Below are 24,819 nucleotides of genomic sequence, written 5' to 3'. Positions count from 1 at the left end.
GCAGCCTCCTTCCTTCCAGACCCCAATTTCGCCCTCACCGTGCTCGCCCGCTCTGGCTGCAAGCGCCGGAGCCGCACTCGAGCTCCGTTCCCCCGATTCCCGCAGGGGGGCCCGGGGCGAGCACCGACCCCCCGTGCCACGCCGGAGCCCAGCTGGAGGAGCAGGTAAAAGGCAGGGGCTCTGCAAACCAGATGCTGCAGCTGAGCCGGGCTTCCTGGGGAAATAAATTACAGGCGGCGCAGCGAGCTCAGCGCCGGGCTGCGCTCCCCCAGGCAGGGCTTGCTCGGAGATTTGATGGGCCCCTGGCTGCGGGGCAATGAAATGCCCTGCATTTCCCTCCTCACGTCACCAAAGCGGAGGCCCGAGGCTATAAAGAGTGCAGGATGGAGCCAGGCTGAGCCCCTGCTGGGGGCTGAGCCCGGTGCCTGCGGGTCTGGGGCGCGGGGCCCCCGCGGGACGAGGCTTGGAGCAACGCCGGAGGCGCGGGCGAACCCCTGAGACCGGGGTGGGGATGGTGGGGGACGGAGGAGGGGGTGTGTGGAGGAGCCCCAGGGATTTGGGGGTGCTGGATACCCAGCAGAAAGAGCACGGCCATCACCGTGGTCCTCCTTTCATGCGTGGAGAGAATCCTAAAGGAAACGCAGCCTGGGACACCCCTGGTGAGCACCGAGCCCAGCCCTGGAGCTGCAGGGCACTGTGTGGCACCTCCTGGAGGGGGCAGGCAGGGACAGGGCAGGCAGGGACGGTGAGGGGAGAGCAGGGAGACCGGTGGGTGTCCTGCCCTGGCACCCGGCTCCTCCCTGCCACAGCAGCTCCGCAGGGAATGGGACACGGGACGCACGGAGCCGTGCCCCCACCGAGCCATGCGAGGGGACATCCCCCAGCTGGGCTCAGGGCAGGCAAGGGCTGTCCCGAGGACCACGAGGTTAAAAAGGCTCCCTGGCCCCTCTGCTTGGCCATGGGAAGTGCTGAGGTCGGAGCAGCTCGGCCCAGCCTCAGCCCCAGAGTTATAGGGCCGCGGGCAGAGGCTGCTCCGTGCCACGTCCAGAGGCCCCGAGTGGCTCGGGCGCAGGGCCACGGGCTGGGTGCGTCTGGTGCTGCCCTCGCGGGGAGCCGGGCTGTTGAGGGGGCTCGGTGTGAGGATTTGGGAGCGCTCTGCTCTGCACAGAGGGAAGTTTTGTGTTTTTAATTTCGGTGTTAGTGGTCTCAGAGCTGGAGAAAGGGGTTTGGGAAGCCGCCCTGCCTCTCTCGGCAGGAGCAGTGACGGACGCTTTCAGAGCGCGCTCCGGAGGCGCTGGGGAGGGAGGAGAGCTGCAGGGGAGCCCGTTCGAGCCCTGCCGCTGAGGTCGCAGCTCTCAGCACGGAAATGAAGCTTTGCTGATTGCAGGGGACGCTGCCAACCCGTCCCCACACACACCACGGCTGCGGTGGTGGCGCAGGGACAGGGTCCCCGAGCACCCCAACCCCGGGCATGGCAGCGCCGCTCACCTTGGTGTGCGCCTGGCAGGATGGTGCCGGGTGCCTGCCCACACCAGCACCAACAAGGTGCAGAAGGCTCCGGATGCAGCCACGGGCAGCAGAGGAGGAGGAGGAGGAGGAGGAGGAGGAGGAGGAGGAGGAGGAGGAGGAGGGCTGCCCCAGTTCGGTGCCACGCGTACCGGGGCCTCCGATCCTCCTGCTCACCACCGCCGGGCTCCTCCACCACCAGCGCGTGCGCTGCCAGGGTGGCGAGGGGAAAAAATCCAGGGCAAGGGACGTGCAGAGAGGCACTGCTGTGGGAGACGCAGCCCCACGGCTGTCACAGCATTTTCCAGCTGTGCCACAGGCAGCAGCCGGCCCCGCACAGACCGCGTCCTGCCCATGGCACCAGCAGCGATGCGATCGCTCCCCGGTGCAGCCGCTCAGCTCCAAGCCCGGCTCTGACGCACGCACCCTGTGATGGGGAAACCTCCCGGGGTCAGCAGGAAGGCTCACGGCTCTGGAGAATGTTTGTGCTCCCTGGGGACGGGCGGATGTCCACGCAGAGCCGTGCAGCAATCGCTCTCAGCTGTGCGATGGGCCCTGCCCGGGCGCCGAGCAATTTTCCAGCGCATTTTTGCTCCGTGAAGTCACAGGTAGCCGCGGGATGTGCAGGCCTGCCCCGCTCTGCTGGCTCTGGGGACACGGTTCCGGGCTGCAGCTCCTCCTGGAGCCATCCCTGTGGCTCCGCTCCCCGTCCCTGCTGCAGCCCAACTGTGAGACCAACCCATGGCCACGGGCACGGCCGCCAGCCTAGAGGCAGAGCTGGGGGAAAGGAAACGGAACGGATGAGGTGCAAGGAGGTGAAACGACCCTCAGAGCTCTGCTCACAATGCCCAGAGGCTGTCGGCTCGACACAGGAGCACATTTCATCCTCATCCTCATCCTCGTGGGCATCCCATGGTGGTGCTGGCCTGAGCTCTGACAGCGCCCGAGCGGAGGCTGGGAGCCACCAGCACCCGGCACCGTCCTCACCTCGAGGCAGAAATGCTCATCGACACCCTGCTGGAGACAGGAGCTAATGAGGCACAAGGATTTAAACACCTTTGTGTTTAATTTAGCCCAAACAAAGCTCTGCTGAAGGCGGCTCCGTGCTCTATGCGCTCCCTGTGCCCGCTGCCAGCCCGCAGAGCTCTGCACCCCAGCACAAAGTCGATCCGCAGCCGCTCCGCCTCGCGCACCCGCCACCAAACGCTGCCTCCAACACGGTCCCGGCGAGGTTTGCTTCTCCTGGGGGGGGTGCAGACGGGGGCACAACAGCCCCCAGACCCCTCCCGGTGCCGCACGCTGCATCGCCCCTGCACGTCTGCTCCAGAGGGGACCGGGGACACCAAACACCAGCAAAAACCTCGGGGTTTGCGGGGTCCCCGAGGCAGGACGCACGGCCCCCGGTGCCCCCGCAGGCGGCTGCTGCTCCCAACGGCTTCCATCCACCTCCCCTGGCCCCCGCACACCCCCGCCCCGCGGCAAGGCAAGGCGTGCAGCTGGCGGGCCGTTAAAATAACGCAGGTGAAAATTATAGGTTAGCTAGTAAAGCCTGGAAGAGGTCTCGGAGAAGAAAGGGAAGGGGTCTTTAAAACACAGCTCCCTGGGGAAGCGGGCGGCACCCCCGAGCAGCCGGGCTGCCCAGCTGCAAGGGGGCTCAGGCACCCCCAGAAACCTGCCCCCCGGGGAGAAACCAAAACCTCGCCATCCCCGCACGCTCCCAGGCCAGTTTGGCTTCGGCTCCCACCCGTTTGTGTCCTGCACCCACCAGGAAGGGAAAAACGGCTCCGGAAAATGCGGGGGATGCTGCACGCTGCGCCCAGACCCATCCTGGGGACCCCACAGGGCGCAGGGGAGCTGGGATCAAGGATTTGAGGGGCCAGGTGGGACCGCAGCCTGTTGGCACGTGTGGATTTACACACGGGGTTTAGGAAAGCAGCAACGGCTCTCGCCAGCCCCGGGGATGTTCCAGATGCAGGAGCCGCAGTGCCCGGCGCTGCCCACCCGTCCCAGTGGGTCCCAGTTCCTCCACACCCCAGTGGGACTGGGAGAGCTCCACCACAGGGATATCTCCTCACACAGCCACGGCACTGAGTGCTCACCAGGCTCAGCCCTGGCCCCAGGGGGGAGTGAAAGGGGGAGGAAAGGCAGCGAAGGGAGCCCGGAGGTGCCGCGGGCACCCCCGGGCACGGCAGGACGCGCACGCCCCAGCTCGGCTCCGGGGGGGGGTTCGGTTTCCCCGGCCACTCCGCACGGCTGCGGGGCTCCGGGGAGCTCTGCAAACAGGAAGCCAGCGGTGTAATTGCGAAGGAAATTCTCAAAGCCAAGCCATTAAGGGCTGAGGAGCGGGCTGCATCCAATTCGATCGGAACGGAGCAAAATAAAAACCATCGTAAGGGCAGGTTCAGTATCGGGAGTAACCCAATTCCAGATTTCCTCCTCTTAATCCTGCAGGAACCCGCAGATGGCGGGGGGGGAGGGGGCCGCGCTGCCGCCGTGCTCGTGCCCCCCACACATCCCCTGGTGCCCCCCACACATCCCCAGGACCCGGTGAGGAGGAGGCACGGGGAGGAGGCACAGCACCGTGCGCCTGCCCCGAGGCCGAGCTCTGCGCTCACCGGCACACCTCTGCCACTCAGTGTGACCGTGCTGGGGTCCCCCGGCACGAGGGAGTGTGGCTGTGCCTCCGGACCCCCTTCCCAAACCCCCAGGGGTGCCCCAGGACCTGGACGAAGCCTTTCGGAGGTGGAACGGGGATGAAGGAGGGGGCGCAGCCACCGCAGCAAACCAGGAGCGCTCGGTGCGACCACCTCGCTGCGGGACGTGCTCGGTGTCACGGCGGTGCCCTAGGGTTTGGGGACGGTGCCACAGCCCCAGCACCACGTCCCTGGTCACCGTGCCATGCTGGGAGAGCCACGTGTCCTGTTGGGGACGTGGGGATGGCCCTGGGGAGCACGGAGCTGGGCGCCACCCTGCTCGCCCCACGAGGGTCCCGCGGCCACCGCCGCTGAAAACCAGCCCCGGGGCGAGCCCCCTGCTCTCAACTACCTGTCCCCGGGCGGGGGCAATGAGCTGCTGCGCTCCCCACATGATCCATCACAAGGTGCTCCCCGCCTGCAGCCCTGCTTAGCACCTGCGAGGCTGCCAGGAAACACATGTGACCCCGCCGGGCGGGCTCGGCAGCCCCCTTTCTTCCTCTGATTTAGTTGCTGCGAGCTGCTCGCCGCCCTCCCCCTCGCTCCCGATGCTTGCCAGCTGGGATCCCCGCTCCCCCAGCAGGGCAGGTGCCGCCCGAGCCCCCCCCCCAGGCCTGGCGGGCAGGGACCCCTCCGGTGCCGGCACCCCGGGACCCCCACCGGGTTCCCCTGTTGGGGGGCTCGGGCGCAGCCGCGCTCCCCGAGTGGGGTCGGCCGCCGGCCCCGGTGCGTCCCCGGCCCCCCGGCAGCGGGCTCGAGCCCCCTCGGCCGCCCCCCGCCCCCTCCCCAGGCAGCTCCAGCTGTCAATGGCTCAGATTGGAAGTGCAGGTACGGCGCTGGCGCCCTGCCCGTCTCCCCTGTGTCTGTCTGGTGAAAGAGGAAGCCAGTCCACCTCTGGAATCCTTCACTCTCTCCTCGTTGCTGCTCTCCCCGCGTCTCCCCCGGGGATTCGGGGTCAGCCGCTCTCTCTCGGTCTCTCTTTTTTCCCCTGCCCCTATCGGATTACAATGCGTGCAGTGTTCGCTCCAAATCCCCCACCGCACGTTAATTCTGTTCCTCTGTCTCTAACTACCAAACTGCTTTCCTGTGCCTCCTGTCTTTCCATTCCTCCTCCGCTATTTTTTATCTCTGACAAATAGAGCACGTCAGCTCCAATTGGGGCGAGCGGGACGGGGACGGGGCCGCGGGAGCAGCTCTGGGAGGGAGCCCGGCCGGGGCAGGGCCGGCACAGCTCGGGGTGCCCGGCTCCATCGGCCAAATCCCAGTCGCTTCCAGTGCCCCGAGGAGGTGCCCCAGAGCTGGGAGCTGGGCTCGGAGGGCACCTGAAGCAGCTGGGACCCCCCGTGCGACCCACCAGCCCCCTGCCTCAGTTTCCCCCTTAGCGCACACGGTCGGCTCCCCTCCACAGGCCGGGATGGTGCCCAGGAGCATAGGGTGAGGCTGCTTTGTGCCAAATTTCGCTCCTGCCCAGCACCGGGCCAGAAACGGGACGGACGGACTGACAGCGCTCCTTGATGGGACGCACAGACCCGAGTCTCTGCTCCTCCTAGCACCTCCTGCCCCCAGAGGCAGCGGAGCTGAGCCCCCCGTGGTCTCCTTCCCCAGGAGGCAGAGGTGCTGAGCCCCCCACCACAGCCCGGGGACCCATCCGGCCACCGGGCAGCAGCCCCCGGTGCGTGCCCGTGCCTCGGGGCGCTGCTGGTGCAGGGGACGAAGCCAGCAGCGCCCAGCCCCGGCCTCCCCAGGACAGAGGATGGTGAAGGAGAGAGGGAGGAGGCACGGATCAGAGGATGGGGCCAGCAGGACCTCACCCCGTGCAACACGGGGCCGAGGCAGCCCCCTGCCCCGTGGCGAGGGGCACGGCGGGGTTGGAGGGCGCAGGGTTGGGAATCCCCACACTGCGCACAGGAACCACGGTGCAGTTAAGGAGGGGAGGCAGAGGGGAGGTGTGGGGAGGAGCAGGCACAAAGGGCAAGGATGAGGGAGGCCGAGAAGAGGTGAATTCCACCCCAAAAGCAGGGAACGCTTTCTCACTGCGGGGGTGGCCCCATCCTGGTGCGGGTTGCTCGGGGAGATCGCGGGGTCTCCGTCGCTGGAGAGGTTCAGAACCCAGAGGGATGCAGGGACTGCGTGCCCCCTGCCAGCCCCGGCCCCCCCGGGGGTCAGCGTGGTCAGTACGGACCCACAGACCCCCCCAGAGACCAAAAGTTTTGGCTCCGAGTTGCCAAAAGCAGCGCAGAGGGTGAGCGTTAGGCTTCAGAGTCAACACCCCGGGGCACCCCGGGCACCCCGCTCTCCCCAGCTGCACTTGTCGAGGGGGGAGGCAGGGAAGCGGCTGTCGAGGGGGCAGATAGCGGCACCCATCCCCGTCCCCCCCCCAACCTCACAGCCCATCTTCCACACCAGGAGGCCGTGGGGACGGCGTGGGACCCGGCGTGGTGCTGGCTGCGGGTCCCCGGGCGCAGCGGGGCCGCCCCGGGTCCGGCCGCGCTCACGCCTCTGCCAGCGGCCGTGCGGGGGCCGGTCTCTCTCTCCCCCCCCCCCCCAAACTCCCCACCTCCGATCTTTCCGTGCTGATTTACTGCCCACAGAAAAAGTTTCCCTCTCCGCATCCAAGATTCCTTGCGTTTTGGCTCCTGCTCCCGCAAACCCGAATCAACTGTTAATTTTGGCAAGTCCCGCTCCGCGCTCTGACCGTGCTTGGACTTTTCCATTCTCAACACCTTGGGGGCTGCTCTGGCGGGGGGGGGGGGGGCGCACAGGCACTCCCCCTCTCCATGGGCACTCTGAGGACCGGGGGGACGCGGGGCTGACCCTGCACAGCCGGGGGACCCCCGGAGCCACCGCTGCTCCCCGGCGTGGTGCCCGTGGGGACGCTGCCGGAGAGGTCCCCGCGCCGTGGGTCCACGGAGATCCTGCAGCAGTGCCAGGGAGGAGAAACCTGCTGCAGGGGGGGCCGTGGTTACGTGGGCTCACGAGCTGCCCCAGGAACGTGTCCGGCACCGGCTGAAGGCACAGGGCCAGGGGCTGTGGCCACGGAGGTGCCCAACTGGGGCCGGTGTCCTGGAGGGGCCGCCTCGGCCCCCCGGCGGGTGCCAAATTCTGGCGCTGGCCGGTGCCCACCTCCCTCCATTCCCTCCCCTCCCCTCCCCACGGGCAGGGGCTGCCTTGTGAAGGAGCCGCCCAGCTCTCGCTTCTGTGCAGAGCAGGCCCAGCTCGTTAAAGATTACGAGATGTAAAGGCAGAGCACAGGCCCCCTGCCTCGGCGCCTTCCCAAGACGGGCGAAGGGGGGGAGGTGGCGAGGGGGGAGACGGGGTCCAGGCAGCGGCCCCCTGGGATGTGTGGCCCCCTCCCAGCGCTCCCCACCTGCACAGGGTGCATTTCCCATTGGGATTGATGAATTCCCCCTCCCTGGTGCCCTCAGGGGTGCCCCCACCACCCCTTACAGCTCTGGGAAGGGAAGGAGCCAGGCGCTCGTGGGCTCCGTCCCCCAGCTGCTTTGCATCGTGCCCGGGACCCCTCCGGGACCCCCTCTCCCGGCCATCTGGGAGCAGAGCCCGGCCCGGATGAAAGGGAAAAAGGGAAATCTGCGCCAGCCCTGCCCGTGGAGCCGGGCGGGGGGTCTGGCACCTGCACCCCCCCGGCCCCCCCCCTCGCCCAGGGAAGGATTAGGGCACGCGCTGCGGCCCCGCTGCTCCCCGCGACCTGCCGGGAAGAAAAGAGCAGAGCCGTCCCTGTCAACATTCCTCCCGCTAAGGAAAACACGGCCCCTTCCCCTCAAGAGCCCATTAAAGGCAGATTTCCTGCTCGGGTGCCCCGGGCGAGCCCTGCCGGGAAGCTCCGCACCTCGAGGGATGCTCTGCACGGAGACACGGCTCCGGCACCGGCTCCAGCACCAGCTTTGGCTCTTTCTTGGTGGCACAAACCCAGAAAATCCACCCCAGGGGCTGCATTAACACAGGTGAAGCTCCCCAGAGGGCACAAGGTGCCTTTTTCCTGCTCTCCTCGCTCAGGAGGTGGCAGCTCTGCCCCGATGCCCCCCCAAAACTGCCCGCCCCATCCCTGGCTGCTGAGTGGAGGCTTTCCCTTGGCGATCCCCTTTTGGTGAAGAAGCAAACCCCACAGGTCCTGAGCACCGAGCCGGGGTGGCCTCGTGCCTGGCTGCCTTTCAGCACAATCCCTGCAGCCTCCTGCACGCACCAGACCCCTCTCCCCTCACCTTTACCCAGCTCCCTGCCCCCCCGGGGGGGCATTTCCAGCTCTTTGCAGCATCCCGACCTTCACGAGGCCACTTTTGGGGGGGCCGAACCCACAGCCAGGAGGACGCCGTGAGTTTTGGGATAGGACCGGAGCGGGGCGAGGTGCTTTTGTGGATAAACAGCGCGAGCCCCCCCTGCCAGAGCGCGGCGTGCAGCTGGGGTGGGGACGTCGAGGGGAGCGGGGGCTGCGGCCAAAGCTTCTGGCAGCCGGCGCTTCGGTAGCCGGCAGAAGCCGTCAGCGGCGCTTGGCCGCGGAGCAAAGCGCTGCGTGGATCCCGGGCGCACCGACAGGCGCTCGGCGGCGGCTCCGGCGCTCTCCGGTTACAGCCCGGCCCCGGGGGGGGGCGAGCGCCGGCACCGGCCGCGGCTTCCGATCGTGCTTGGACCCCGCGGAGCTGCTCCTGAGGGGTGGGGGGGACCCGAGCCCACCGGGCTCCGCGTCTGCGCCACGGGAAGGAGGTCCCCGAGGGGTGCGGAGACCCCGAGCTCGCTCCCGAGGCAGCTCCTGCCCCGTGCGTGGAGCCGGCACCGCCAAAATCAGGCACCTGCCTCACCCCCTGCGTCCCCAGGGCTGTGGCTGACTGCCCCCAGCACCTGGTCTGGATGCAGATTTCCCCTGCAGGCTCCCCAAAATCCAGGCTGCTCCAAAAAGGGGGCACAGGAGCCCCCTTCCAGCTGCAGGGCGAGCGGAGCAGAGGCAGAGGAGCTGCCAGCTCACGTCCCCCCGGGCAGCAAACCACCCACCTTAGGTGGCACCGCATCCGTGCCCCTTACCAAGGCACCATTTAATTTAATTAATTTAATTTAATTTAATTATCAGGCCTCCACCTGCCACGTGGGTCGGGAAGGAGCCGAGGTGCAGGTGCAGGATGAGGTGCAGGTCCCGCTCCGTGCCACGGGAGGAAGCTCGCTTTGCTTCGCCGGCCCCAGCGGTGCTGGCAGGCAGCAGCCCGCCCGCTATCTTCCAGGGCTTTTGCGAAAGGGGCTGATTATTTTGTTCCAGAGTTTTTCCAGGAATCGCAGCGAAGCCGAGCGGTGTTGTTTTGGACGAGCTGCGCTACTGGATAGGGAGGGATGAAAAAAAAAAATAAAATCTACCAGCGGGGCCAGGCTGAGAGAGAGCCGGGAGCCACAGGAGGGGGCGAGGGGCCAGGGTTTTGGGCTGGCACAGGGCACGGCAGCCCCTGGGGCTCGCTTCCAGGCAGCCGAGCCAGAGCCTTCCCCCAGCACCTCCTGCCCTGCCCCCAGGAGGGGTTAGGAATTTCCAAAATGTCTTGGCTGTTCTGGAAGGGGGGGATTTTAACTCAAATTGCCCCCAAATTGCCCTCGCCGTGGCTGGAGAGCAGCGCGGGGTGCCCGGTGCACATCGATCTGCCGCAGCCACAGGTCCTGAGCAGTGCCCTGGGTGACTTCACACCCTGCTCCCCGCCAGCCTCGTGGCCAAAGCCCCGACCCCACAAAACCAACCTGGCCAAATTTTGCTCAGGTGCTGCCCCCAGTGCCCCCACAGCCCCCTCAGGCAGCGCGAGGGAGGAATCCCCGCCAGGGAGCAAGGCTGAGCAGCGCCTGGGTTTCAGTTTGGTTTGGTTTTCCTGCCTTCCTCCGAATTGCTGGCTGGTTGGGGCCGGCTGCTTTCTGCTTGGGAGTTCACCGTGCCTTTTTTTTTTTCTTTTTAAGTCACTAAAAGCCTCCTGAACGCACAGCTCGCTGAAGGCAGAGCCCAAATAGCAGTTTCTGTGCCCTGCTCACCCCTGGCTGCCTGTCCACGCTCAGCAGCGTGCCTCAGGGACAGCAGGGTGCTCGTGCTGCCCTTCTCTTCAAGAATCCTCCCAAACGTCCCCCTGACACTGCTGGCACGGTGAGAAAAGTGCCACCCAGCTCACGGCTGCCCATCCACACCGCCTCCTCCGGCACCGTCAGCCGGCGGGCACCGCAGCGGCGAGCACCGGGTGGGCAGGAGGCACACGGTCCCGCACGGGCACGGGGTGAGGAGCAGTGGACGCGTCCACCAGGAGCAGAAAAGAGCTTTTAAGAGCTTTGCAGAGCCCGGAGAGGTGCCTGGTGGCAGCCACCAGCAGGGCCAGCTCCCGGGGGGCAGGAAAAGTGCCACGGCTCGGGGCACCGGTGGTGGTGGCGGAGCGTCAGCCCCGGGGCTCGCACGCCAACCCCCTCCGGTCCCCGAGCAGCCTCCTGCTTCCTCCGCACGTCCTCCGTACCCGGAGAGGAGCCGAGCCTAATGAGGTGGGACATTGGAACAGCGGCCAGCCATTCAGGGCCGGGGGGATGCTCGGGGGGTCCCCGCGCCCCAGCCCGACGCCTGCGCCAGGCAGCACCTGCCCGCCCCGCGCGGTGCCGGCGGCGATGCCCGCGTGGCTGGAGCAGAGCCAGGAGGAGAGCTGAAGGCTGGACGCTAGCAGGAGCCCTGGCTCCCGGCTGCGGAGGCGCTGCCAGCTCCAGGAACCGGAGAGGTGGGAGCAGCTCCAGCGGCGGGGGCGGCGAGAGGAGGGCTGCGCCTCGCCAGCCTCGCCGGGAAGGGGAGCGGGCACCGCGCTGGGTGCCGGGGTGAATTGGGGCAGGGGATGCCAGCAGCACCCTCGGCTGCTGTGGGACCGTGCCCGAGCTGAGTATGGGGGAAATTGGTGCTCGGCATCACCTGTCCTGCACCTGCAGGCTGAGCACTGCTCCTGGAGATGGGGGGGGCTCGGTGCCACGGACGGAGCCTCCTGTGGGAAGGTGCTGAGGATGGGTCAGGTGCCGCCAGCCCCGCTGTAAGGCAGCTTTCACCCTGCCAAGCTTTAAACCCTACCCTTGGTGTGCTGCCCAGCTCCGTGCCCGGTGTCACCCCACCGAGGTGGCAGCAGCCTTTGGGTGCCCGGGGGGCAGAGGCAGCGGGATGGGGGGGCTGCAATCAGCCCCCGCAGAAGGACGGGCCGTAAGCCGAGACGCAGCCGAGCGGCGTAGACCCAGCACGCAGAGGGGGAAAGTAAATGGAAAAAAAAAAAAAAAAAAAAAAAAAAAAAAGAAGAAGAAAGAAAAAAAGAAAAGAAAGAAAAAGTTTCCACTCATCAGCCGAAAGTTGTTGTGGGTTTCTCGCTCTCCTTGGGTCAGAGACCTGATCGTTTAAATGCGCTCGGTGATGTCATTCCTTCCAGAAGGAAAAAGCCTTTCCTGCCCCAACTGAGCTGCTTTACAAACGCTTTAAATATCAAGCCTGGGGCAGCCAAAAGACAGAGCAATTTACCTCTTTTTTTTTTTTTTTTTCCTGCCTGTATCAGCACCGGTTCATCGCTGCCTTTCCCTCGGCGCTGCACCAGCCCTGCCTGGACCTCGAGTCCTCCTCATCCCCCCCCTGAGACCCTCGGCACCGGGGGCTCCCGTGCCACCGGCCCCTTCCCCACGGCACGGCACGGGGACGCGCGGCGGTGCCGAGCCCTCGCTGGCAGCAGCGTGGGGAAGGGGCTGCCCCGAGCCTGGCAGCTCCAGCCCCAGTCCCCACAGGGAAATTTTCCATCCTGGCTGTGAGCTCCAGAAACCCGAGCGAGTGCCCGAGCCGCTCGCAGCTGCCCGAGCTTCCCCCCCTTGGTCCAGCCCTGCCTTCCTGCGGGGGCCCCGAGCGTCACGGAGCCGGCCCCGAATCCCTCCCTCCTCTTCCTCTAGAGCAGGAGCAGGGGCACGGGGCACAGAGCGAGGCTCGGGCCCCTGGGGCTCTGCCCATCCTGCACGTAGCACACGAACGTGCAGCAGCCGAGGCCCCGAGGGGAGCCCCTGCGCTGGATTTCACCGGGAAACCCACGGGGCACGGGCTGTGGGATGAGCACCTCGGGTGGCCACCGCGTGGCTGAAGGTGGAGGGAAGACCCCAGAGCAGCCCAGACCCCGCAGCAGCCCCACAGAGACCCCAGACCCCTGACCAAAAGGGATGAGAGGGGTCCCTGAGCCCCATCGCCCCGGCACGGAGCGGAGCCCCTCGGGGCCGAGCGCTGGTCTGTAGGGTCCCGAGAGCGCCGGGTTTATTTGGAGACACCCCAGCTCCAGCTGTCCTCGTTACTCCTGCCAGTATCTGCACACCTCGGTGCCTCAAAACCCCTGGCACCACACGGCCAGAGCCGTGTAAGGGAATCACAAAGCTCCCCTCCTGCCGCTGCGGCGTTAAACCCGACGCCGTTTCATCTCGCCCGGCATCCCCTTGTGCTACCTCCTGCATCCTGTTCCCGCGTCCTCCCAGGCTCCGCTCGGGCTCCAAACTACACAAATCTTGTCTTTTCACATCTCTTCAGCTCCCGATTCCCCCCAGGCCTCCAATTAGCCCCGCTATCCATCTCTGGAGCTCTTTTTTTTCTCTTTCCCTCCGTCTTTTCCAAACGGAATAATGGAAATGGGGCATGGCACTGCAGCTGGAGGACCTCACCGCCGGGCTGGAACGGCGCGTTCAGCGCTCGCCTTCCTGCAGCCCGTTCCCAACCCCTTCCCGGTGCCGAGCAGCAGCTGCTTTCGGCGAGCACTTTCCAAGAACTCGGTTCCTGTGAGCGAGAGGCTGTTTGGGAGGCACACGAAGGAGCCCCCGCCACCCCCGGAGCCGCCTCCTTTAGGGCAGGTAACGGGGCTGAGCGCGAGCTCTCCTCCAAAGCTCCCTGCCCTGCACCCACAACCAGCCCAGGGCGCAGGGATGGGCGCAGGCACCTTCCCTCCGCAGAAAGGGGAAGGGACTTAAAAAAATCGTGGACCCCCGCAGCAGAACCACTGGACACAGGGCAGCGGGGGCACTTTGGGAAGCAGCTCCCCCAGGGTGGCCGCAGCCCAGGGGGTGCCAGGCCCTCCCTAACCCCTCGCCGCCTCCTCCTCTCGCACCTCCGCGGGGCCGAGCACGCGCGGCCGCCCGGCCAGGCACGCTCGCGGGGGAGCGGGGAGCCCGGAGCATCTGCTGGAGCCAGGCAGGTCAGGAAGCGCACGCACGGCCGCGCACACACACAGGGAGCGATGAGTTTAAGGAGCTGTCTGCCAGCAGCACATTCTGCAGGGTTTTTTCCTCTCTTGGCTAATCAGCTACTGAAAGAAGAGCTCCCTCAGCCCGGCCAGCGCTGCGCCCCCCGCCCGGCTCAGCTGCGCTGCGGAGGAGGGAAGTGGGCTTGGAACAGCCGCCGGCTCACCGAGGAGCACTCAACGCGCCTTCATTCATTATCCACTGACATATGGAATAGTCATTGTGGGAGGAAACAGAACCAAACAAAAGCCCCAAAACTGCTTCCTCCCAGCGAGGCCCTGACAGCCTCTGCAGCTCGCGGCCATTCATCTCCGCGCGGCCGAGCGCGGCGACGCCGGGGGAGCGCCGGGGGCCGGGCGGTGGGGACGGCCCCGGCGGCACCTCCGCGGTGGGCACGGACCCCGGGGCTCCAGCAGCGGGCACGGGGAGGCCCCGCGTGCGACACGGGCTCCCCACCCGCCCGGCCCGGCCAGGAAACCGATTTATTTTGTTGTGTCTCTTCTCGGAGCGCACGGCAGAGACCGGCCGGGCTCCCGGCCAGGCTGAGCGCCGGCAGCTGCCAAGTGAGCAGGAGCACAGCTAGAAGAAATTTAGTCTGCGCTAAACACAGGGGCATAGCAGGTCTGAGCCATTATTCTTTATTAAAGAGCTCCCGAGCCCACGCACAGGCAGAGAGGGGAGCGAGCGCTGAGTGACAGCCGGCGCAGCAGCAGCGGCGCGCCCCGGGGCACGGCGGTGCCACCGGATGTTTTCCCAACTGCTGCTGCTTTCGGGAGCCATCCTGCGGGCGCTGAGCGCTGGGGCTGGCTGGGAGGTCGGCCGGGGCCACGGGAGCGTGGTCAGAGGATGGTGGAGAGGAGCAGGGGGGTGGCACGCGGCTGGGGGACCCCCACGGCACCTCCGGCACCCACCTGCTCCGCAGGGAAATAGCGCCCGGGGACAGGCACACAGCAGGGGCTCCTGGGCAGCCTCAGCACCAGGGCTGGCTGCAGGAGGAAGCGGCACCGGGGGGTTCCCTGCCATGACCACTGAGAGCTGCCAGCACTCGAGGTAACGCCCAGGTCTGAGGAAATTATCGTGGCGATGCAAAGGGGCAGGCAGGAGCACAAGGCTCCGTCTCTACCTGGATGTCACTGCATTTCTCGTGGATGCCTGGCACTGATGGCAGGGATGAACCACGGGGATAACCCACGGGGATAACCCGCGGGGATAACCCACACCCACGGGTTATCCCACCCCAAAATGCCGTCCCCAAGGTGGTCACACCACGGTCACACCAGCTCTGGGTGCCGCGAGACGCTGCTCAGAGCGCACCGCAAACCCCAGGGCTGTTTGCAGAGGGGTGGTCCCGAGCCCCCCAGCAGCAGCGACTGCAGGTGCGGGATGAGCTCGGGATGAGCTCGGGATGAGCCCCAGCCCCAGCCCCTGGGCACATCTCAAAGGCACACCGGGGTCGGGCTGCGCACCGACGGCCCGAGGGCGGACGCACGCGTCCTGGGTGCCCTGGAGAGCAGCGTGGCTCAGCGAGCCTTTAATTAGGAGGAGGCCACAAATTAACGAGGACAAAGGTGCGACGCGAGCCAGCTCTTAATAAATTAGAGAAAAATAAAACCCGCAGCTCCCCTCGCAGCCCTCCTGCTCCCCGTGCCCCCCATCCCGCCCGAGCACAAAGCCCCCAGTGTGCGCGTCGCGGCCGCAGGAAGCAGAAGCTTCAGGGTTCTTCTGGGGGAGAGATAACTACAATCACAGAGAGAGGGCAGGGGGCTGGGAGTGGGGAACAAGGAACAAAGCCACTGGAAGCTGCTCTGATGTCAACAGGTTCTGAATCAGCGCTCCCCCCACGGGGGCCCTGAAACAGGACCAGCTGGGGAGAGAGAGACCTCGAATTCCTGCATGAAAGGGTTTTTTTTTTTTTCCTGGGTTATGCTGGAGACATTACACAAGTGTATGTTTTCTATAGTCATATATTTCCCCTCTCTCTAAATCTCTATTCCAGACCCGGGGGCAGGGACTGCCGGCAGCTCCAGCGCCAGCCCAGGTGGGCCTCCAACATCTCCAAAACCCAGCCCGCGGGGGGCTGGCTCCCGCTCCTCCCCGCAGGTCCCCTGGGGCTGGCGCATCCCTCAGGGCTCTGACGAGCACAATCTGAGTCCCTTCACCCACCCCAAACACCCGAGGGCCACCATCCTGGGGCTGGGTGCTCGGCCAGGAGCCCTGCTCAGGTCCGTGCCCCACAAATCCCCGTCCCCATCCCCGTGGCTGCTCCCAGCACGAGCGAGCTCCCGGTTTCGGCCCCGTCCCGGTAAGCTTTGGGGCTGCCCCGGCACCTTTCAGGTGACCCCCGGCCCGGGGACGAGGGCCGGATCCGAATCCAAACGCCCCCGCAGCCCTTGGTGCTCGGATCCGTGCCGACCCCGGGGCCCTGCTGGAACAGCTGCTGTGCGCCAGTCGCATTAATTGGTTTAGCAGACGATTAAGAGAGGCGGTGAGTTGTCGGGGACAACCGGACCCGAGGAGCGTTTTCTCACCGAGATCCCGCTGCCGTCCACACGGGCAGCCTCCAACCCTTCCCGAGGCGTCCAGCAGAAAGCCACAGCCCTGGGTGGGCAAAGGGGCTGCGACCCTCGGGCAGGGCAAACGGGGGCTCTGCCTTCATGTGAGGCAGACCCGACACCCCCTTTGGCTGCCCTGAGCACCAAGCCACCAAAATGAGCAGCAAAAAGAGCAGTTCAGGGCAATCCCTGTGCAGAGGCAGCGCCGTTTGACCACGCTCCCTCCCCTGAGTTTGCACCGAAGCCAACAAGGAGAGAAAAATCCACCCTGCCATCTCACATCCATATTAAAAACACCACCAGCACGACAAAAAGCTTTGTGGGGGGGTCCTACCTCCTCATCCGAGCTGTCCTCCACGTATTCGTCCTGGGCAAGCCGACGCTCCTCTTCGGTCAGGAAGGGCCCGGCCTCCAGCTTCCTGGGAGCCCCTTTGACCTGGAGGGGAAAAAAAAACAGCTCGGTAAATCCCTCTGAATGAAGCCCTGCGCTGCTGTGCTCCCTGCAGCAGAAACCTCGGCTGGGCCACGAGGCCTGGAGCTGCCCCCAGTGCCCGGCGGGTGCCGGGTCCGAGGCCACCGCGAGCGCTCGGTGCTGCGCACGCGACCTCTCGCTCCCAGCTCCTCGGGGACGCTGCATCAGGAGGAAGGAAGGAAAGGAGGAAGGAAAAGGCTCGTTAAGCAGTGGGCAATTCTGCTCGTTGGGGACTGCATGGACAAAATCATCACCTCCTCCTGAGGACAGGTTGCTGGAGCAGCCCCGAGAGCTGCTCAGCGTGCAGAATCGCATCCCCGCTCCCTGGGCTCCAAACCTCTCCGGTCCACGGCCCCCACACCCCAGCCACCTTCCAGATGGGGACCCCCAGACCTGACCCAGAGCAGGGACAGGTCTCAGGAGCACCAGGCGGTGATGGCCCCGTCCTCACCACCAGCCCCAGGTGAGGTCGGTGTGGGCAGTGCCACCCGCAGAGCCCCAGGTCCGCTTCTCCCGCGTGCGCCCTGTGCGCACAGCCCCTGCCCACCTGGGGTCATTCTGAGCCTGGCGCAGGATTTAGGGTCCCTGAACCCCACAAGGTGCCCGCCAGCCCCCTCCTGCAGCCCGTGGAGGTCTCTGCTGGCAGATCCCCGGCACCTTGATGGCTCCGTGGTGTGCCCCACGCAGAGCTCCGTTCCCCCTGCTGGGCTCCACCACGTTTGCGCTCAGGACCGCGGAGCTGCTGGACGAAGCGTGCGAGATCGGGGGAAGCACCCACGACCCCAGCAGCACCACCTGAAGTTACTGATGAGTTTCAAAGTGATGAAAGCTGTTGGAGCCACTCTGAAGCCCAAATTTTCTGGCAGAGAGGCCCGGGGTGGCAAGGCCAGCGGGATGGAGACGGCCACGTGTGACACGCCGGGCCAGGCGCCTCTGTCCGCGGTCACCCGCGGGGCACCGCGAGCAGCCTCGGTCCCCGGCGGATCCCCACGCCTGCCCTGTGCCAGGACGGGGGCTCGGACACCGCGGGGCCACGTGGCAGAGCCGCGGTCAGACAGCGCCGGCCGCCAGGCTTCGCCCACTCGCTGAGCTGTGTGGGTGCCGAGCGAGCGGCAGATCCTGCCCTGCAAAACAGATTCGCTCCCCCCCCCCCCCTCCCCGGCTTCGCCACTCGGGGTGGGGGTAGGGGGAGAAGGGGGACCCTGGCTAGATCGGGTTTACGGGAGGATTCGGAGAAATAATCGGAAAAACAGCCCCAGAAAACGTCCCCCGGGGGAGCAGTAAAGCCCGCGCAGTGTGTGATCACCTTCTGCTGGACGCGCGGGGAGCGGGGTGGGAGAGAGCCTGGAAAATCCTGGGCCGGCAAGAGGATGAGATTACTGCAAAAACAAAGGGCTTTATTAAAAAATTTTTAAAAAGGGGAGATTGGAGATAAGTTTTTTTCCAGGCTTTTGGCGCTACGAGGGCTCTGGACTTGAGTTTCCATCTCTCCCTCTCGTCTCCCCCTCTCCCGCCACCGCGACGAGCGGGGAAGGAGCCGGGGCCGCGCTGCAGGGCCCTGGGGCACCGAGGAGCCAGGACCCCCACGGGGGGCTCACCCCAGCCAGCAGAGCCCACCCGAGGCCGTGTCTGCGGCTGGAGGGCATCTACGGGCAGGTCAAAAAAACCTTCACCAGGAAACCTTTCAGAAAAGCTTCGCCAGGAGAGCAGGGAAGAGCCCAGCGAGGACGTCGCTCGCACACCCAGCACGCTGCTGGGATGCACCGAGCCCTCCAAAGAGGGTATTTTACCCCAAACCAGGACTCCTAAGGGGGTTTGAGGCACCAGGATCTGCTATCCAATTCCTCCTGCAGGCGTGCCCAGCACCCCTCTGCTCTGCTCTGCCCGGTGCTTTCCCCACGCCGCAGCTCAGCACCGTGGGAGCCGCGTTTCAGGCACGGGAGCGCAGCGACCGCTCCTCTCCCCAGCCCTGCAGCAGTCTCATTCCACCAGAGGGCGGCAAGCCGTGCCGGACACGCTGCCAAAATCCAGCAAAACCCCCCCAAAACGCTCCCCTGGCACCCCACACCACGGCCAGGGCTCAGGGACAGGGGCTGCGCGCCGAGACCCGCGGCCTCCTCCTGCCCGAGCGCTCCCCGTGCGCGCTGCCCCAGGTGAGCTCAAGAGAAGAGCTTGGAGAAACCCCAAAGCAGGATCCCTGCGCTGAACCACACGCAGAGGGGCAAGGAGAAGGGGGGTGCTGCCCACAGCCCCATCCACGGCACCCCACGCCATCGAGGCTGAGCTTTAGGGTGGCTGGATGCAGGCGGAGCAGGGGACACGAGCCCCGGCTGCCCCAGGAGCCTCACGGCACCGCTCGGGGCAGGTCTGAGCCACCAGGCACAGGGGGAGCAAACCCTACAACAAGCTCACCGCGCTCCTGGCTGCCAAGAGGTGGAAGAAAAGGGCTGGAAGGTGGCTGAAAGCAGCAGGAGCCGTGCTGGCTCCGCTCCCCCCCGGCGCAGAACCTGCCCGCCTCCCCCCGCACAGCCCTCGGCGCGCTCCCACGCAGTTCCCCCCAGGTTCTGGAGAAGAGATCAGCAGCTCCTGGCCTGCGATCCTCCAGCAGGAGGGGAGAGGTCCCAGCAGCCGTGGAGGGGAGCCCCCCAGCACCGTGGCAGGGGGACGAGGGTGGTGGCGAGTGCCCAACAGGAGGGTGCCAGGCGGGTTCGGGAGCTGCCGCAGCCTCTGCAGGACAAAACGCCCATCAGCAGCAGGGTCAGGAGAGGGGCTGCGGGGTTTTTCCTCTGTTCAGGGCCAGCAGCGGGACCTGGATGCGTGGTGCCGAGCCCGGAGCTCGCTGAGGTCGAGTGGTGGAGGTGGGGAAAGGCACGCACCCGCTGCACACCCCGTACATCCTCCTTGGCTAAGGCAGGACGGCACCACCGGGTGCTCCGCTCCCCGAGGAGCTGCAGCTCCTGCCTCACACAACGCCACACCTGAAGGAGAGCAGGGCTCGTGAAGAAAACGAAGACAGAGTGGCCAAAATGAAGACAGAGTGGCCAAAATCCTCCTCGTTGAGCAGGGTCCCCAAGGAGCCCGTAAAACCACTAAGCCTGGTGGCAGCTGTAGGGCCAAGCACGGGTTTCCCTCGCTGCCGTTTTGTTTTCAGGGGTTTCCATCCTCCAACAACCTCTTGCAGGGGACCAAGGGGGTCCCAAATGCTGTCACAGCGCCTGCAGGTGAACACGGGGACGCCTCCGCTTGGAGCTCAGACATCAGAGGATCCAAATGGGCGCTTCCAGAAGAAGAGCAAGGACAGGGTTTGTGCCAGGGCCAGCCTCGGGGGATTCCATGAAGTTTTTCACCCCGAGGGCAAACGTCCATTTGAAGGTGGTGCAGGGGGGGTTTCCTGGGGTAGGACGGCAGCACGGCACCACCTCAGCCCACCAGGACCCCTCCCCAGGGTGCCAGGAGCGGGGCCGGGCAGCGCCGGGGCTGCTGAGGAAGAGAGGCCAGCGCTGGAAATCATTAGGAGGAAATCCAAGCCGACAAGGACAGCCCAATATTTACACAGCCCTGCGGACCAGCAGGACCCAAAGGTTGTGGGCATCGTCTCCAGAGCCCTCAGCCCTCCTTTTGCTTCTCCTGTTTGCTCCGACACAAAGCTCCTGCAGGAGCACTCCCAGATGTGCAGAGAGCAGCAACGCCCCGGACCCGAGGATCCCTGGAGCCAGAGCTGGTGAATTTGGCACCAGCGGGGGTCCCTCGAGCTGGGGGGAAGATTTGGGAAAACGGAGGAGCCACCACCAAGAGCTGTGTCTGTACCACGGCTGGGGCTGGCACCGCCTTCCTGCTGCCTGCTTCCTGATGCCCTTGGAGGTCTTTGCCATCCCAAACGACTCCACGATCCCGTTCTGTGGTGAAGGTGACCCCGGCGCCTGCGGTCAGCTCCTCCTGAGCCCTGCACAGCCTGGCGTGGACATCCGTGTGCCTCCCTGCCCCTTCTCACACTTCTCCCATCAGCAGCCCTGCAGCCCCTGGAGGACGCAGCCTGGGGATCCTCCCCGAGCTCCTTTTGCTTGCTGCAAGATTCCCGGGACAGGCACAGACCCCGCAGAGCCTGGTGGATGTGGCACACCACGGCTGTGCCTGCAGGATGGAGCTGATAGCAGCAGGCTGGGAACCCCATGGGAGGCTCCTGGGGCACCACAGGGATGGCACCGAGGGGTTGGAGCAATCCAGCACCCGTGGGGAGTCCCGGGTTTAAAACAGCTCCCACGGGACCGAGGTCTCATGCTTGGGGCACTGCCACCAGCCCCTAGCACGATGCCGTGCCACAGTGGGTGCGTGTCACCTCCAACGGGTTTTAAGCTTGGGGCTTAAAAATAATTCGAGTTTTGAGAACGAATTTAGCAAAGGCAGAGGAGCCAGCCTCCGGGCAGCGCTGCCTGTTCCTGGGAGGCTCTTCCTTGCAAACTCACCTCTGCTCCGCTTGGTCCCAAGCAATGCCCAAACCCGCACTGCGCCTAGCTCCCCAAATCCTGGGCTCTCTCCGGAGAGCTGGCTGGAGCACAGAAGCTTCCAAAACCACAACGCAGCCGCCTGCAAGCCGCCCCCATGGGTGTTATCTGGGGGCTTTAAAGCAGAGGCAGCCCAGCTGCGGGGGGATGCAGGTGCCAGGAGGGAGCGCAAGGGGCTCTGAAGGCACAAGCAGGGGGTGAGCGCTCGTTTGGGCACGTTTGGTGCCCTCCAGGTCCTGCCCCGTGCCAAACCCCTCGGGTACGGCCACAGGGAAACCTCCGAGCCGCGGGTGTGCGACCCCGAGATCTCCTGGTGCCCACGTCCAGCCAAGAAAAATGAACATCAGGAGGCACGAAACTCGTGTGGTTTAGGGAATTGAGCGCTCTGAGGAGCAAAACGGCACCGGGGAACCGAGCTGAGGGTCCCCAGCGGCTCCTGGAGGCGGCGCGGGGATGGGGACACCCCGAGGGGGACGGGGACACCCCAAGGGGGACTGGTGCTGAGCGGGGGCACAGCAGGAGCCGCGCGTTAGGGCAAGCTCCAGCGTGAGTTTTTCACCAACCTTTGCGCCCAGCTCGCCTGGAACCGGAGGACACCTCTAAAGTAATTAAAAATTATTAAAAAATAATTAAAAAAAAATATTAAAATTATATAAGTCAAAATAATGAAAAGCAAGGCAGGTGTCCACGAGGGAAGTGTCAGGACCGCGGGCTCCAGGAACAAACGGGCAGGGGGGTCCCTCCTGCCCCCAGGCAAGCAGCTGCGGGGCTGCCCCCGTGGTGGCTGCCCCCAAATAATGGGGCACAGGGCATGGGGCTCGCAGCCCCCCCACCCCAAAAAGCCCCATCCCAGCCCCGTTCCTCACCCGTCCTGCAGGGGCTGTGGTGCTGCCGGGCTCTTCCTCATCATCCTCATCATCCTCCTCATCTTCATCCTCGTCGTCTTCCTCCTCCTCCTCGTCTTCCTCTCCGCTCCCCTCCTCCTCCTCCTCCTCCTCCTCGTCCTCGCTGCCCCCCCAGCTCTCGCTGTCGCTGCCCCCCAGCCCCCAGCCCCCGCTGGGCTCCGGCTCCTCGGCTCCGGGGCTCGGCGCCTCCTGGGGCTGTGGGGCGAAAAACGGGAGGGGGTCAGGGCCGGGCACCGGGACCGGGGCACCCCGGGACCCCCCGGTAACCACGGTGACCCCCCTGGTAACCCCCCAGTAACCATGGTAACCCTATGATAACCCCCCCGGTAACCATAGCATCCCCCGGTAACCCCCCGGTAAACCCCTCAAATAACCATATGAACCCCCGGTAACCATGGTAACCTCCCGGTAACCCCCCGGTAACCACGGCAACCCCCGGTAACCCCCCCGGTAACCATGGTAACCCTCTGGTAACCCCCCGGTAACCCCGGTGCCCCCCCGATAACCCCCCAAATAACCGTAGCAACCCCCGGTAACCATGGTAACGCCCCGGTAGCCCCCCGGTAACCATGGTAACCCCCCGGTAACCCCCGATAACCCCCCGGTAACCATGGTAACCCCCCCGGTAACCCCCCGGTAACCCCGGTGCCCCCCCGGTAACCCCCCAAATAACCGTAGTAACCCCCGGTAACCATGGTAACCCTCTGGTAACCCCCGGTAACCACGGTAACCCCCCGGTAGCCCCCCGGTAACCATGGTAACCCCCTCCCGTTCCCCCCCCTCCCCACCTCCGCCATGCCGGTGCCGCGTGCGCCGCCGCGCTCCTCGTGCGCCGGGGTCAGAGGTCACGGCCCCGCCCCCTGCCGCCTCCTTCCGCCTTCCGGGCCCGGCTCCACCTCCGGGGGCACGGAAAATAACGGGGGGGGGGGGATACCGGAGGCAGCGGCGGGGTCAGAGGGCAGAGGGCGCGCGGCCCCACGCGCATGCGCCGCCGCCACCCGCCCAACTGAGGGGGCCTCAGGAGGAGGGCGGGGGGAAAACCAAGCGAGGCGCGGGCGCGCATGCGCAGCACCCCCTTTCCCGCCGCCTCTCTCCGCGTTGGGGGCGTGGCGGAGGGGGGCGGGGGCGGTGCCGCGCATGCGCGCGGGCGCCCCGCGCCGAGGGGGGCTCGTCCCGGCGGCGTCCCAAGATGGCGGCGGCCATGCAGGGCCCCGCGGGCGGCGCTGCGCAGGCGGCGGCCGGGCCCCGAGGCGGCGGCGGGCGGCGGCGGCGCTGAGCCCACGGAACCCGGGCCCCGAGGCCTCGACGGCCATGGAGGGCCCCGGCGGTGCGGCGGCGGTGGGCGCCGGGCCCGGTGGTGGCGGTGGCGGCGGCGGCGGTAGCAACGTGCCGGCCTTCCTCACCAAGCTGTGGACGCTGGTGGAGGACCCCGACACCGACCCCCTCATCTGCTGGAGCCCGGTGAGCACCGGCGGAGGCCAGGCCGAGGCCGCGGGGCTCGGGTCCCGGCAGCGGGCGTTCGCCCGCTGCCGGGACCCGAGCCCCGCGGCCTCGGCCTGGCGTTTTTCCGGAAAAAAATCCTCGTTTTTTAATGTTTTTAATGGTTTTCTCGTTAGTCGGTAATTAAAAGAGGGTGTCAGGGGGTCCTGAGGGGGTTTTGTGGGAGGTGAGCTGGGATTGGGGGGTGTGAGGGGGAGTTGGTGAGGAATAGGGGGAAAATAGGTGAAAAAGGGGGTAAAAAAAGGTAAAAATGGGTGAAAAAGGGGATGAAAAAGTAAAAATGGGTGAAAAAGGGGGTAAAAATGGGTGAAAAATGGGGTAAAGCTGCATGGGGTGGGGGTGGGTGGAGGTAGAGGTGGGGGTTGGGGGTGTGGAGGGTGAAGGGGTTTCAGGGAGGGAAGGTAGGAATTGGGGGTGGGGAGGGGAAATTAGTGAGAAATTGATGGAATTGGTTAATGGAGTTAATGAAAAATGCAGGGAAAGAAGTGTTGGAGGAGGTAGAAGTGCACAGGGTGGGTGGTTGTGGGGTTATGCTTGGGGTTTGGGGGGTTGGGGGTGTAGGTCCTGAGGGGATTTCTATAGGGAAAGGTATAAATAGGGGGTCTGTGAGGGGAAATTGGTGAAAAAAACAGGAAAATGAGAGTTAAATGGGGTAAAACTGCATGGGATGTGAACTTAAAGTTGGGTTTTGGGGCTCAGGAGTGCGAGTCTTGAAGGGATTTCCACAGGGAAAGGCACAAATTGGGGGTGTGTGAGGGGAAATCGGCGAAAAAAGCAGGGAAATGAGCGTGAGAGGGGGTAAAACTGCATGGGGTGGGGGTGGGTGGGCTCCTGGTTGGGCTTCAGGGGCTCAGGAGCGTGGGTCCCGAGGTGCCTTCTGCAAGAAAAGGCACAATTTGTGTGTGTGAGGGGGGAAATCTGTAAAGAAAACGGGAAAAGAAGCGGTGGAGGAGGGGAAAGTGCACAGGGGGTGTGTGTGCGGGCATCAAATTGGGGTCTGGGGCTCAGGAGCGGGGGTCCTGAAGTGCTTTCTGTAAGGAAGGGCACAAATTGGGTGTTGGTGAGGAGAAATTGGTGAAGAAAGCAGGAAAATAAACCCCAGAGGAGGTGAAGCAGCTGTATGTATATATATACACGTATATATGATCTTCTAACTGCACTTTTTTAGGGTGGGACCTTCAGCTTTTCTCTGTGGTGTCTCCTCTCGCCCCGCAGCAGCCCCGTGCCCACCCCTGGGGCCAGCAGCAGCCCCAGGCAGCTCCGAACCCGTGTGGATCCCGAGGGGCTGAGGGGTGGGAGCCTCCCCAGGGCAGCGGGGGCACCCCTCGGATGTCCCCCCCTTGTCCCTGCAGCTTTTGGGTCGGTGGGGCCGGGCTCCAGGCCCCGAGGATGGAGCTGGTGGAGGGCTGGGGGTCCTCGGCTGTGGGATGGGGGCTTGGAGAGGCTCCT

The 24,819-nt window shown here is 65.5% G+C and overlaps 2 protein-coding genes across 2 annotated transcripts in view; one reads left to right on the top strand and one right to left on the bottom strand.

The window, feature by feature from the left end:
* Nucleotides 1-21,956, bottom strand: part of BOP1 (BOP1 ribosomal biogenesis factor) — a gene marked incomplete at its 5' end in the record, with an annotated part of 39,914 nt that extends 17,958 nt beyond the window's left edge. Inside the window, 3 exons of the mRNA XM_032181189.1 lie at nt 16,326-16,427; nt 21,832-21,908; nt 21,950-21,956. Coding sequence (XP_032037080.1) covers nt 16,326-16,427; nt 21,832-21,908; nt 21,950-21,956 — 186 coding nt within the window. The remainder of the gene's footprint in view (nt 1-16,325; nt 16,428-21,831; nt 21,909-21,949) is intronic.
* Nucleotides 21,957-23,163: 1,207 nt separating this feature from the next.
* The window catches only part of HSF1 (heat shock transcription factor 1), a 37,165-nt gene continuing 35,509 nt past the window's right edge, over nt 23,164-24,819 (top strand). The window contains exon 1 of the mRNA XM_032183149.1: nt 23,164-23,331. Within this exon, the coding sequence (XP_032039040.1) occupies nt 23,182-23,331 (150 nt within the window). The 5' untranslated portion in view covers nt 23,164-23,181. The remainder of the gene's footprint in view (nt 23,332-24,819) is intronic.

Source organism: Aythya fuligula, chromosome 2 (genome assembly GCF_009819795.1).
Source record: "Aythya fuligula isolate bAytFul2 chromosome 2, bAytFul2.pri, whole genome shotgun sequence".
NCBI lineage: Eukaryota > Metazoa > Chordata > Aves > Anseriformes > Anatidae > Aythya > Aythya fuligula.
Note: the sequence above shows the minus strand (reverse complement) of the source record. Positions and strands in the feature narration are given on the sequence as shown.